Source organism: Medicago sativa, chromosome 7, assembly GCF_051527215.1.
Source record: "Medicago sativa cultivar Bolivia chromosome 7, Bolivia_mono, whole genome shotgun sequence".
Classification (NCBI taxonomy): domain Eukaryota; kingdom Viridiplantae; phylum Streptophyta; class Magnoliopsida; order Fabales; family Fabaceae; genus Medicago; species Medicago sativa.
This window is the reverse complement of record NC_140755.1, coordinates 83771232-83784116: the sequence shown is the minus strand read 5'-3', so window position 1 is coordinate 83784116 and position 12885 is coordinate 83771232. Positions and strand designations below refer to the sequence as shown.

Below are 12885 nucleotides of genomic sequence, written 5' to 3'. Positions count from 1 at the left end.
ACTACATTTACACTCAATATATCACAAAGTTAGCCAATCACAGTCATGATATTTAACTTGTTGAAGCGTTTTATACACGGATAATAGTCATTTTGGTTTCTAAATATGTAACGAGTAGCTAAAATATCTTTTATTTACCTATGTTTTCTGTAGTTTATTTTTATAGTACTAAAAAAATTCCAACAATGTGTCCTTGAAACTCTTTGGAGAAGTTAAAAACCTACACCTGTGATGCATAGTTCATTCCTTACGTGATTGCGAGCGACCAGTTGAATCATTGGTTTGTCCAGGACATAAAAAATCTGAAGACCGGCCCTATATTCAATGGTAAGGAGGTGGAGTACCTCAGATATTACACAAAATCTCATCTTTTAAACCACGAAGCTAGAAAATGATTAAAAAATGCATGACTGAAGTTACAAAATTAAATGAATACAGAAAAATGTCGGGAAAAGAAAAAACAAATACTAAGGGAAGAACTGCAGGCTGGTATGGGTACCACTAACCCATCAAAGTTGTTCTAACGAAAATCTGCATCCAACGGTTTATGGATCTCATCATTTCTGAATTGAATTGAAGAAATAAACCAAGTATCATACAATAACACTGCACATTGACATAAATTTTTAAAGCCTGAAAATATTCTTTAAGAAACACAACTATCAAGTAAACCAATACCAGTTCTTCATGATAATGTACTAGACAAGCTTCCATACAATGGTCAACGTCATTACTTATTGCGACCACTCAATCCTTGTAATCATATAATCAAAAATCAAAAGAAAAACAACAATGGTTTTGTTACAGTGGTGGCGTATCTCAGCCTCCTTTTTTTACATTGTTTTGCATTCCTCCCCCCTTCTCCATCCAAATAGGGGACTTATTGTTGTCTCTGCAATGGAGTGTAATCTATATTTGAGCCTAACTAACAAGGAATGGAAGCTTACTTTGTCAAGCTTCTTGCCCTGGACTCCGATCATTGTTAACCCCATCAGAAAGGTTAACCCATAAATTCTGACCTCTTTCCACTCCGTTTTCCCAGGTTTGTTGTCTTACGCTCCTATCATTAGTCTCACCGCCATCAGAAACTTGGGCCCACACACTTCGGCATTTTCCTTCACCACTAAATTCCTCTTCTCCTCCTGCAACTGTCTTAAGCAGTTCTGATTGCAGCAACGGACAGTTTTCTTTTAGATACTCAAAACCATCAGATTGCATCACAGCTGCAATAAACAGAATAAAGAAAAAAATGACATTAGAATCAATTGTTATACAACTGAGGGACACTACTTGGTTGTTTCCTGATTTTTAGGCAACCACTGAAAATGAAAATCACAGAAGATAAACAGATATTATCCAGGATGAGGTGCCGCTGAAAAATATTGGAAGTGCAAATTGATGAGCACAATTGATAAGTCTACAGAGGCAATTATTTAACAGTAACTACAGCACAAATATAACCGAAACTGGGTGGCTGAGTAAACATTCTTTCTTCCGTTTTTGGACCCATTTATATGACTACTGCCTGGGACAAACAGGTCATTGAACACCTTTTGATCAAATATTCTTTTTCATATTTCAGAAACAAAAATAAAAGACAGATAAATAAGAGCAAAAACACAAAAAAGTATATGTTTTATAAAGGGATTGAATTTAAGCACTGTCGAAACCAACTGCTAGACCTCTTACTCCCTCATATACGTAAGTTCTTCCATACAATATTTTGTCAATCATGTTTCCTTAGACTTGAAAACAAAAGGAAGAAAGAAGTGGAATACTGAAGATTAATCTGATTGTATTTTTTTATGATCAAGTTGGTCATCTCAACAACAAAAAAAACAGAACATGGTAGAATATATAGGAGAGTTTACGACTTGAATACTAACATGTTAAAAATGCTCAAAAGCAGCGCAAATATTCCTGACACTGGAAACATGATCTAGGCACACTAATGAACACATATCTGGAGTGTAAAGTCAATTTGAAATGAGCCATTTAAAAGCTAACATCCATGCCACAATTGAAGAGACCAAAGACCTAAATAAAGTTATTAAGGACTTAAAATTTCCCAGAAATAGCACAAAAGCCATGAAGCTAAAACCATAAACCATGTCGCCACTATTCGACTCATCTATGGGATTGAAAGGGTCATGTGAACGGTGCTATTTGAAAGCTAACATCAAGCCTACAACTCTAATGACAACCTTGAAGTCAAATATTGGTGTTTTGTATCTCGTGTCATTTTGATGGGTACCAATATTGGTGTTGGAAGTCGACGATTCAATTCTGATGGGTACCAATCAAGCCTTCACTCCTGTTTCAAAATAATTCCATTTTGGATACCAATCATGTCTACTAAACTCCCACGATGCTAACTCAGGTGAACTGTGCAAACTTGCTAGGAATTGCGAGTTAGATCCCAATTTTGCAAGTCTGACTCATTACAGTAGGGAGATTGGGTTGGATTTTCGGAGGGGGCCAAAGTCAAAAGTTTAAAGAGTTCTATGTGGTGCAGTGGTAAGATTCGGTTGTTTTTGTTATATTGACCGCAGTTCGAATCTTATCATTGCCTTTTTTTATGTTTACACTAAAAATACAATTGAAATGCTAAAATGTTGTCAAACAGATTCGATCCTGTATCTTTCGAGTCGCAGCGGCGCGCATAACCACTGGCCCACCACAAACATTGTAAAATAGTGTTGGAAAATACATTAATTACTCATTTATGATGTTGTTCCCTATGTTATTATTTTCTATTCTAGTCTAGGAGAGCATTAATTGTATTGTGGGCTAGTCTAGGAGAGCATTAATTATATCCTGCATTAATTGTATTGTAGGCTAGTCTAGGAGAGCATTAAATGTATCCTCTCTATAAAAACCAGTCCTTGGCTGAGGAATAATACATAAAAAAAGCATTCTCCCATTATATTTCTTTTCAATATGGTATCAGAGCCCTCTGTTTGTGTTGACAGGCTCAGCCAGCAGTGTAGTTTCCCTGCTGTTTTTTCTGTTCAGCAGCAGTCCCTGCACTGATGACCTGCTGTTTTTTCTGTTCAGCAGCAGTCCCTGCTGTGGTGTGTTGACAGGCTCGGCCAGCAGTGTAGTTTCCCTGCTGTCAGCACTGCTGACCTGCTTTTTTTTTTTTTTTTTTCTGTTCAGCAGCAGTCCCTGCCATAAAAAAGAAAACTCCTCTAATTAAGCCACTGTAATTATAGGTACTTGTGTTGTACCTCTATTACCAAATATATCATCCCTGTGTCCGATCACCATCCTTTGTTCGACTGCCATTTCGTCGGCGCTTTTCTGTTCTATTTGAGCAGTCAAAATTCATAACTGGAGATGGCAGAGGTTATTAATGATAAAATGTTAAACAATCCTTGGTGTGATTACTGTAAACGCGAATGGCATACGCGTGAAAAATGTTGGAAGCTCAAAGGCAAACCTCATAACTGGAAGAAGAAAGGTGATTGTGCATTTCAGGCCAGTAATTCTGATCAAGGGCAGCAATCCTCTTCAACTCAGCTTCAACTCACTACGGAACAACTAGACAATTTGTACAAACTCCTCAAGTATCCAACTCTTTCTTGCTCTATAGCAACAAAAGGTAATTCTGCTCTTCTTAGTGTCAGTCCTAGTCATGCTTGGATAGTAGATTCAGGTGCCTTTGATCACATGACAGGTGAGTCCACTTTGTTTTCTTCATATAGTCCATGTGCAGGTAATCAAAAAATAAAAATTGCAGATGGCTCTTTTTCGGCCATTGCAGGTAAAGGGTCAGTTGTGTTGTCTCCAGTGTTAACTCTTGAAAATGTTCTTCATGTTCCAAAATTATCATGTAATTTAATGTCTGTCAGTAAATTAATTGAAGATACAAATTGTCAAACGATTTTTTTTCGATCTCACTGTGTCTTTCAGGATTTGAACTCGGGGAAGATTATTGGCAGTGGTAAGAAAAGTGGAGGACTCTACTACCTTGACATTGGATCTGCATCACAACTACCGTCAAAACCAATAAGTTCTTGCTTTGAATCTTTTCTTGTTTTGAATAATAATGATGACGACGTTATGTTGTGGCATTTACGATTAGGTCATCCTAGTTTTCATTACTAAAACACTTGTTTCCTAAGTTATTTCATAATAAGAACTTTTCTTTGTTTAAATGTGAAGCATGTGAATTTGCAAAGCATCATCGTTCCCAATTTCCAATACAGCCTTATAAACCATCAAAACCTTTTTCTGTTATTCACAGTGATGTTTGGGGCCCTAACCGTACAAGTACACTTTCTCTCAAAAAATGGTTTATCACATTTATAGATGACCATTCTAGAGTATGTTGGGTGTACTTGTTAAAGGGGAAATCCGATGTTTGTCAGGCTGTAAAGGATTTTATTACAATGGTGCAAAACCAATTTCAAACAAATATTAAAGTCTTTAGAAGTGATAATGGCAAAGAATATTTTAACACTATTTTGGATGATTTTTTTCTTAAAAATGGGATTGTACATCAAAGTTCATGTCCCAATACTCCTCAACAAAATGGAGTTGCTGAAAGGAAAAATAGGCATTTATTAGAGGTTGCTAGAGCCTTACTTTTCTCAAGTAAAGTACCAAACTACTTGTGGGGCGAAGCTGTTTTAACAGCTACATATTTAATTAATAGAATGCCTTCCAAAGTTCTCAACTTTCAAACCCCAATTAATACTTTCAAAGAATGTTTTCCTAGTACTCGTGTTTCAACTGACTTGACATTAAAAATCTTTGGTTGCACAGCCTTTGTTCATGAACATAAAAATGTTGGAAAACTTGAACCACGTGCTATAAAATGTGTTTTTGTTGGATATTCTCCGACCCAAAAGGGATATAAATGTTTTGATCCAAAAAACAAGAAAATGTTTGTTACTATGGACGTTACATTTTTTGAAAATAAACCTTTTTTTGATGACACTCATCTTCAAGGGGGGGATATAAAGGAAGACTCATTTCAAACTGAGGACATGAGTTTTTTAAATAATTTGTCTTTGCCTGTATCACAAAGTTCTGAGACTTATACTTCTGCACCAATAGAAAATGGACATGATTCTTTATCTGATCCTACTCCTGTTATGAGTAAGGAACTTGGTGAATCTGAACCTACATTTTCTCATGTAGAAAACAATGAGAATCTTGAAGCACTTGATAATGATGATCTAATTGAAATGCCACAAAATAATGAGTCACTTAAAGAGAACAGATTTGAACTAGGAAACGGGATTTGGAAAGGGGAAGTTTTTGTGAAAAAGCACCACAAAGAAAGGGATGAGTCCACATCTCAACACTGTCATGAATCTGAACCGGGGAATGATCAACCTCCTAAGAAAAGGAAAGGTAAGTCTATCTCTGTTTCTGAGAGTCATATTTTGTATCCTGATATAGATGATCCTATTGCCATTAGAAAACCGGTTAGATCTTGCACTAAACACCCTATGTCCAATTTTATATCATATTCAAAATTGTCTTCATCCTTGTCTGCCTTCACCTCAAAGTTGTCTAGTGTAGAAATTCCAAAAAATGTACAGGTTGCTCTAGAAATTCCAAAGTGGAGGGAAGCTGTACTTGAGGAGATGAAAGCTCTTGAAAAGAACAAAACCTGGAGTGTCACGACATTACCAGATGGCAAGAAGACGGTTGGATGTAAATGGGTATTTACTGTGAAGTATAATTCAGATGGGTCAATTTAAAGGTACAAGGCTCGCTTGGTGGCTAAGGGCTTTACTCAAACCTATGGTATAGACTACTCTGAGACATTTGCTCCTGTTGCAAAATTGAACACTGTCAGAATTCTCTTGTCTCTTGCTGCTAATCTAGATTGGCCTCTACATCAGTTGGATGTTAAGAATGCCTTTCTCAATGGCAATCTAGAAGAAGAGGTATATATGGACATTCCTCCTGGTTTTGAAAACAAATCTGGATCAAATGTATGCAAACTAAATAAGTCTTTGTATGGATTAAAGCAGTCACCAAGAGCTTGGTTTGAAAAATTCACTCAATCCATGGAAAAACAAGGGTACATTCAAGGACAGGCTGACCACACCTTGTTCACAAAGTTCTCCCGCGATGGAAAAATCGCTGTCCTGATTGTTTATGTTGATGATATTGTCCTTACTGGAGATGATACAGTAGAAATGGCAAGAGTAAAAGAGAAATTAGCAGTAGACTTTGAAATCAAGGACTTGGGATCCATGAGATATTTTCTTGGTATGGAGGTTGCTCGATCAAAGAAGGGTATTGTGGTTTCTCAGCAGAAATACATCCTGGACTTATTGAAAGAAACAGGAATGAGTGGATGTCGTCCAGCAGATACCCCTATTGATATTGGAAGATACCAGAGATTGGTTGGGAAATTGATTTATTTGTCGCACACCAGACCTGATATTGCCTTCTCAGTTAGTGTTGTAAGTCAGTTCATGCATTCTCCTTTTGAGGAACATCTTGAGGCAGTCTATAGGATACTGAGATATTTGAAGGGAAATCCCGGAAAAGGCTTACTTTTTAAGAAGACTAGTGAAAGAAATGTGTCTATCTTCACCGATGCTGATTGGGCAGGTTCAGTCACAGACAGAAGATCAACCTCTGGATATTGTACCTATGTTTGGGGTAATCTTGTGACATGGAGAAGCAAGAAACAAGGAGTTGTAGCAAGAAGTAGTGCAGAAGCAGAGTTTAGAGCTATGGCTCATGGAATTTGTGAAGGATTATGGATCCAAAGAGTCCTAGAAGAACTTAAGATGAAAATTGAGCTTCCATTAAAGCTATACTCTGACAGTAAAGCCGCTATTAGCATAGCTCATAACCCAGTTCAACATGATAGAACCAAACATATTGAGATTGATCGACATTTCATAAAAGAGAAGTTAGACGCTGGAATCATATGTCTACCTTTTGTGACTTCGAGTCAGCAAACTGCAGATATCTTGACCAAAAGCTTGGCAAGACCAACCTTTGAGCATTTAATAGACAAGTTGGGCATGATAGATATCTATGCACCAACTTGAGGGGGGTGTTGGAAAATACATTAATTACTCATTTATGATGTTGTTCCCTATGTTATTATTTTCTATTCTAGTCTAGGAGAGCATTAATTGTATTGTGGGCTAGTCTAGGAGAGCATTAGTTATATCCTGCATTAATTGTATTGTAGGCTAGTCTAGGAGAGCATTAAATGTATCCTCTCTATAAAAACCAGTCCTTGGCTGAGGAATAATACATAAAAAAGCATTCTCCCATTATATTTCTTTTCAATAGATAGTATAGAGCATTTGATATATCAATGTATACACACACACACACACCCCTATTAAGGGAAAAAATTTGGTGTTTGACCAACCCCTGTCCCGACTATGCTCCGCCACCGACTGAATGCCAACAAATCCAAAAATTTACCCAATATTAGTGTGGGGACTTGTTAAAATCCCACCTCAACTACAATGGCCAAATTAATCCTTATAAGGCTTTGGAAATCTGTACCTCTAGAGCAAGTCTATGGAGTGTGGAGTAAAGCCTAAGACCAAATTTTAAAAGTTAGTTGGCGGAAATTTCAGGCAACCCTTGTGACTTCCATGTGTAGAAAAGAAAGAAGTTTTAGGTTTGTTTGGCAGGTTATAAGGGTAGAGGCATGACTACTGTGTGCGAACCATTTTCCTATTAAATTTTACTGATTATAAGAAGATTTTGACGGATACATATCTTTTCTTACATTTTGTTTTTATTCATTGGCATACTTTTTTATAAATTTTCAATTACTCTTCGGCTATAGTAGAAATAGTGGCTTTAGTCAACCAAATATTGAATACCTAATTTATATAATTACTTCTCTTGTAATTCCTATTCAACTAACAAAAAATTCAAAGGTTTTTTGTCCAAATAGGTAAACTAAACTTTCAAAGAACGCAAAATTCAAGGTAATCGTCTTAAAATCAGGCTGTTGGAGGTTTTATAAGACTATCAGGATGTTGGAGGTTTTATAAGACTTAGGTCTCCATCCTTCTCTTTTAAAAATCAATTCCCAACCTTTGTTGTTTTAACCACCATTGTCTAGCTTAGGTTTTCGATTTTTTTCTAATTTTAGTAAAATTGATGGCAATTCCATTTTTTTTAAAAAACTTTCTATGCGCCCTAGTCGTGACCTCCTCAACTAAATACAAAATGAAAGACATGCAAGCACAAGAAGAAACTGATAATTTTTTCGACAGAAAAGTCCAAAGGTAGAACATTGAATTAAATAGGAAACGAAAGTCATCGGTAGTAAAAATATTATATTGGTACCTCTCCTTCAAGATCCGATACTTCAAATTTTGGTTAAGTATTAGCGTCATCAGCGTATCTGTTGGAAATTCTGCCTTAATTGCGGCATTTAAGTTGCCTTCATTGCAGCTCCCAACAGAGCTAGGTGTGAGGGATTGGTATAGTCCCACATCACCTAGCGATCGGACCTATGTAGTGCTTATAAAAGCTTTGGATGTCTTCACCTTACAAACCGATTTTTTACGGGTTACTTAGGCCCAATCCAAACCCAAATTCTAAGATAATATTAGAGTTTATCCTAGATCCGTTATTGGGCTTCCCGCATTGGCCACACTCTAGATCCACTGGGCTTGGGCATGAGGGGAGTGTTGGAAATTCTGCCTTAATTGCGGTCTGACCCTAGTCACGTTAATTGTGGCATTTTGGTTGCCTCCGTTGCAGCCTCGCACCACCATTGAGCTGAGTTGAGGAGTTGGGTTTAGTCCTGACCTAGAGTTATGATCTATTTAGTGCCTATAAAAATGCTAACCTTACAAACCAGTTTAGTAAGGATGAGTTAGGCCCAATTTAAACTCAAGTTTTCAGAGTATCCAACACTAAAACACATGTGAAATGCCTACATATGAATCTAGGAAGTATCCTTCAACTCAGTTATTTTTATGAAATTGACCAGTAAATTTGGGACATGGTTCCAAAGATTGGCCTTAAAGCTTCTAGTACAACTTTGTTTGTCGTCATGCAGTGAGAACTGAGAGGAATTGGAATACATAATCCTTTATCTATTCTTTGAAGAGAAACAATATGAATCCGAAAAGTATAGAGGATTTTGTTTGCATTCCAACACTTGACTTTTGCTAGTGAAAGATGAAGGATATGCTAATGCAGAGATGAAGTTGTGGGACACAGTATTTTCAATCGCGGATCGAAGAAAATAACAGTCTGTTCAAATTCAGTTACAAAACAGTGTTATAGCACCAATATAACCACTATTTGACAACATTTTGTATTAAATAGCATATCCCGTAACAATAGTGATTTGTTCAAATTTCGCAATGCTAAGCACTATAGCATCACTATGGCCGCTATTTAACAACGTTGATGGGACATAAGTGGAGAAGCACATGATCCGCTTGGTGATGGTGTGGGCTTCTTAAATTGGCAGACCTGTCACTTGACGAACAATGCATAGTGTTGTCTCTTGACGAACTAGGCATAAAAACTATGTTTTTTTTGGACAGTGGGATTGACAAAACAAGAACGATACAATAAGGATCAAATGGTAAATGATGGCAGTTGTATAGAATTGAGACATTTTGGAATAGGACTAATGATGTTTCTTGTGACATTGGGTTGGACAAAAATATGAAAATTTTGCGACAACTTTGTAGAGAAAGAATATATTCTAATATGGGTAGCGAAGATATGTATCTCTACTTTTCTAATTTCTATTATGATAATTATATACAAATATCATCATGCATGAAAGAGAAATTAATAATATCTATTTATATATATTGTGCATTTATATAAGTGTTTATAGTTTCTATACATTTGTGTGTGTATAGGCTTCCAAACTATGCAATCTTTTTCCCACTACAAAATGGATCAAGATATGGTTGATCCAACAAACACCCGGAAAATAAAGATTGTTTGCATCTGAGTCTAGAAAAGGATATTTCTTCCACAATTATTATAAAAACAAGACGAAAGATCTTCAATATCATTTACCATTATCAAACCCAATAGCTAGGCCAGAAAATATTCCAATGACATATGTAACACAAGAGCTAGGACTGGTTGATCAAATGAGTGTCATTTTTTAACCACTCTTCCATTTCCTACGCTATAGTATAATGTAAAAATATTTATATTTTGGAAGATGATAATATTTATTTCGTAGATACACTGCATAGAAACCTGACATAAAATGACTCAGATAAACAAAGTGATATCGATATACTATAAGTTCAAAGTAGCTGACTATACTTTTGTGGGAAATAAACAAACTCACCAACAAGGTTTTCAGCAGAAAATTGTAGACAGATGGACTTTAACTCCGTGGCATGATAGCGATCAGCAAGAGCCAGAATATAGGCAACAGAATCTATAGATATATCTTTGCAAAGTACAGACTCGCACATCAACTTAAGTCTAGGCAAATCATACTTTTCCGCAGCAGCTAATAATTTTGCTGCAAATGTTTCAGATATTGAAGGCAGGAACGATGAACTTGACATGAAGAAATCTTCATCTTCTATAAGAGTGTCTCGATAAATAAAATGAAGCAAAGCCTGCTCAACAATAGAATTCAAGAAACATCAGATAACCAAGCAAATAATATGCAACACTTGATTAATTTTATCAGCACAAGCATGTCGACATGGAGCATGGAATAAAAGATAGCTACAAAAGGACGGAGGGAAAATGACACGTTAGAGGAAAAGGGCTACCTTGAAAACCTTAGGTTCCATGTCCGTAACAACTACATCACGGTCATCTTCCTCCATACTATTGAAAAATTCAGTTTCAAATGCAGTTGACCGGGCTGCCATAACAAGCTTGTGTGCATGAAACCTTTCACCGCCAACAGAGAAAGTAACATCAGATCCTTCCTCATTCTCTAACAGCATGCCAAAATGAGATCCAATGTCAGATTCAGGAACATGTATGGTGGTCAATTTAGAGCAATCTATGGACGACACAACAACACCAACGGTGCAGTTTATCTTCAAACAGTCATCCTTAAGGAAGGACGACGCCTCGAGTTGAGCACGTTTGAAAAACCGCTTATACCCCCTAACACAAAAGCAGTGTATCATTGGTTAGTTCACAAAGTATACAACAAAATGGATGGAATAACTAACTACTCCTAATTACACATAAATCATATCACAACATCAAGAGTTTTTCATGGGAGTGTTAGAATAAGAAAATCACCATGTAATAGGATTAAAGCCATACTTCATTTAATTTTTAAACAAAAATCAATCAAGAATAAACATATGTCCAGAAGGAAATAACTCGATGGAGAAACATGACTACGAATCAAGATAATAAAGTAAAAAATTAAAGAAGAATAAAGAGCAACCCACGTAGCAAATAGTACAATTTAAATCTCGACATCAGGTTAAAACATTAGAATACATCGCTTAGCTTCGGTGAAAAGTATACAAGCGAGGATATATCATATACGCTGTCACACAACAACAACAACAACAACCAAGCCTTATCCCACTAAGTAGGGATACACAATCACACCCTTGATTCAATTCAATGTACATTGTAATGTTAACTCGCTAAAATTCAAGGACACAAAACATCTTAATTGGTGCAATTTACCAACAAACTGACTTTAGATTAGAATAACTTTTTCGAAGGAGTTAAAGTTCATAATGAATCAACCCAAACCCTGTCATAATAAAACCGCATAAGTGCATGTTTAATTGGCAGGTGGAATTGTCAGAATCACTGCGAACCAGTCCAATTTCAGTAAAAGCTACACTTTGGAGCTTCTGCCACCGCGATTTTGATAAACTCACCACCCACACAAAACATACACTAAAGCTAGTTGGGATAAACTTTCACTCTGAGTTGAAATCAACCTCCACATCTCAATTTTGCACGGACTGAATCGCAGAGATTAAAATCATATTTAAACCTAGAAATGAAAACCTAATCCAAAATTCAAACTAGTTACAACTCTAACTACACAATTGAATTAAAATTGGCAATAAGCATGAAAATCGAAACTCACCACATGCTGCCGCGATACTTAAGAGTATAAGGACCACTCTCAAGAGAACGATCAAAATGACTATGAACTTTATGTTTGCCATTAGGACTCTGATCAAGCAAAGTGAGTTCAAAAAGAGCTCTAACATCGGTACCTTCGGAAGCGAGAGCAATGAAAACAGAAACATAAGCAGAATTATCTTCTGGGTTTTTACCGTCGGGGTAGAAGTAAATTGCCCATTGGTAACCACCGACGGTGAAAGTCTCGCTGGCTATGTGTTTACCAACTCCCATTCCTTTAGCAAGTGAGTAGCCTTTGATTACGAACTTGTGTGAACCGTTTACCGTTTCTGTTACGGAACGGGAACTTGTTCGTGATGACAGAATGCTCATGGTGATGGTAGTGGTGCTATTGTTGCTTCTGGTTAGGTTTTTGATTTTTTGAAGGGAAATGGATTTTGCTGGAAAAACTCAAAGTTTGTGTAGATCGTTCTAATCTTTATTTTAATAATAATTTTTTTTTTCCATATAAAGTTTTTTTTTGAGAGATTTTCCATATAAAGTTATAAATTATTTATTAATCAATGATAAATTAGTGTGAAGATTGCAGTCGAAAAGCATAACGACTCAGTAGGTAGGTATAATGTAGTCTGTAAGAGTCGGATTCGAACCTCAAATTTTCAAGTTATTTATTAAAATGTTAGTTTTGAGATTTTTTTTATTTATGTTTGAATTATTTTTGAACAAGTTTATGTTTGGATTATTCTTACTGCCCAAAAAACTTAAGTATGATGTTTGTCCATGAAAATATGATTTTATTTATTTATTTATTTTAGTTCATGTGTTTTTTTTATATGAATCCTTCAATCATAA

General features: G+C 36.1%; 1 protein-coding gene across 1 annotated transcript; it reads right to left on the bottom strand.

The window, feature by feature from the left end:
• Positions 1 to 544: 544 nt before the first annotated feature.
• LOC146909405 (BTB/POZ and MATH domain-containing protein 4-like) lies at positions 545 to 12492 on the bottom strand. The gene is made up of 4 exons (XM_085730999.1): positions 12035 to 12492; positions 10731 to 11076; positions 10292 to 10571; positions 545 to 1223 (listed from the first exon to the last, which is right to left on the bottom strand). The coding sequence occupies exons 1-4, from the start codon at positions 12403 to 12405 to the stop codon at positions 952 to 954; spliced, it is 1269 nt and encodes a 422-aa protein (XP_085587125.1). The 5' UTR covers positions 12406 to 12492; the 3' UTR covers positions 545 to 951.
• Positions 12493 to 12885: the final 393 nt, after the last annotated feature.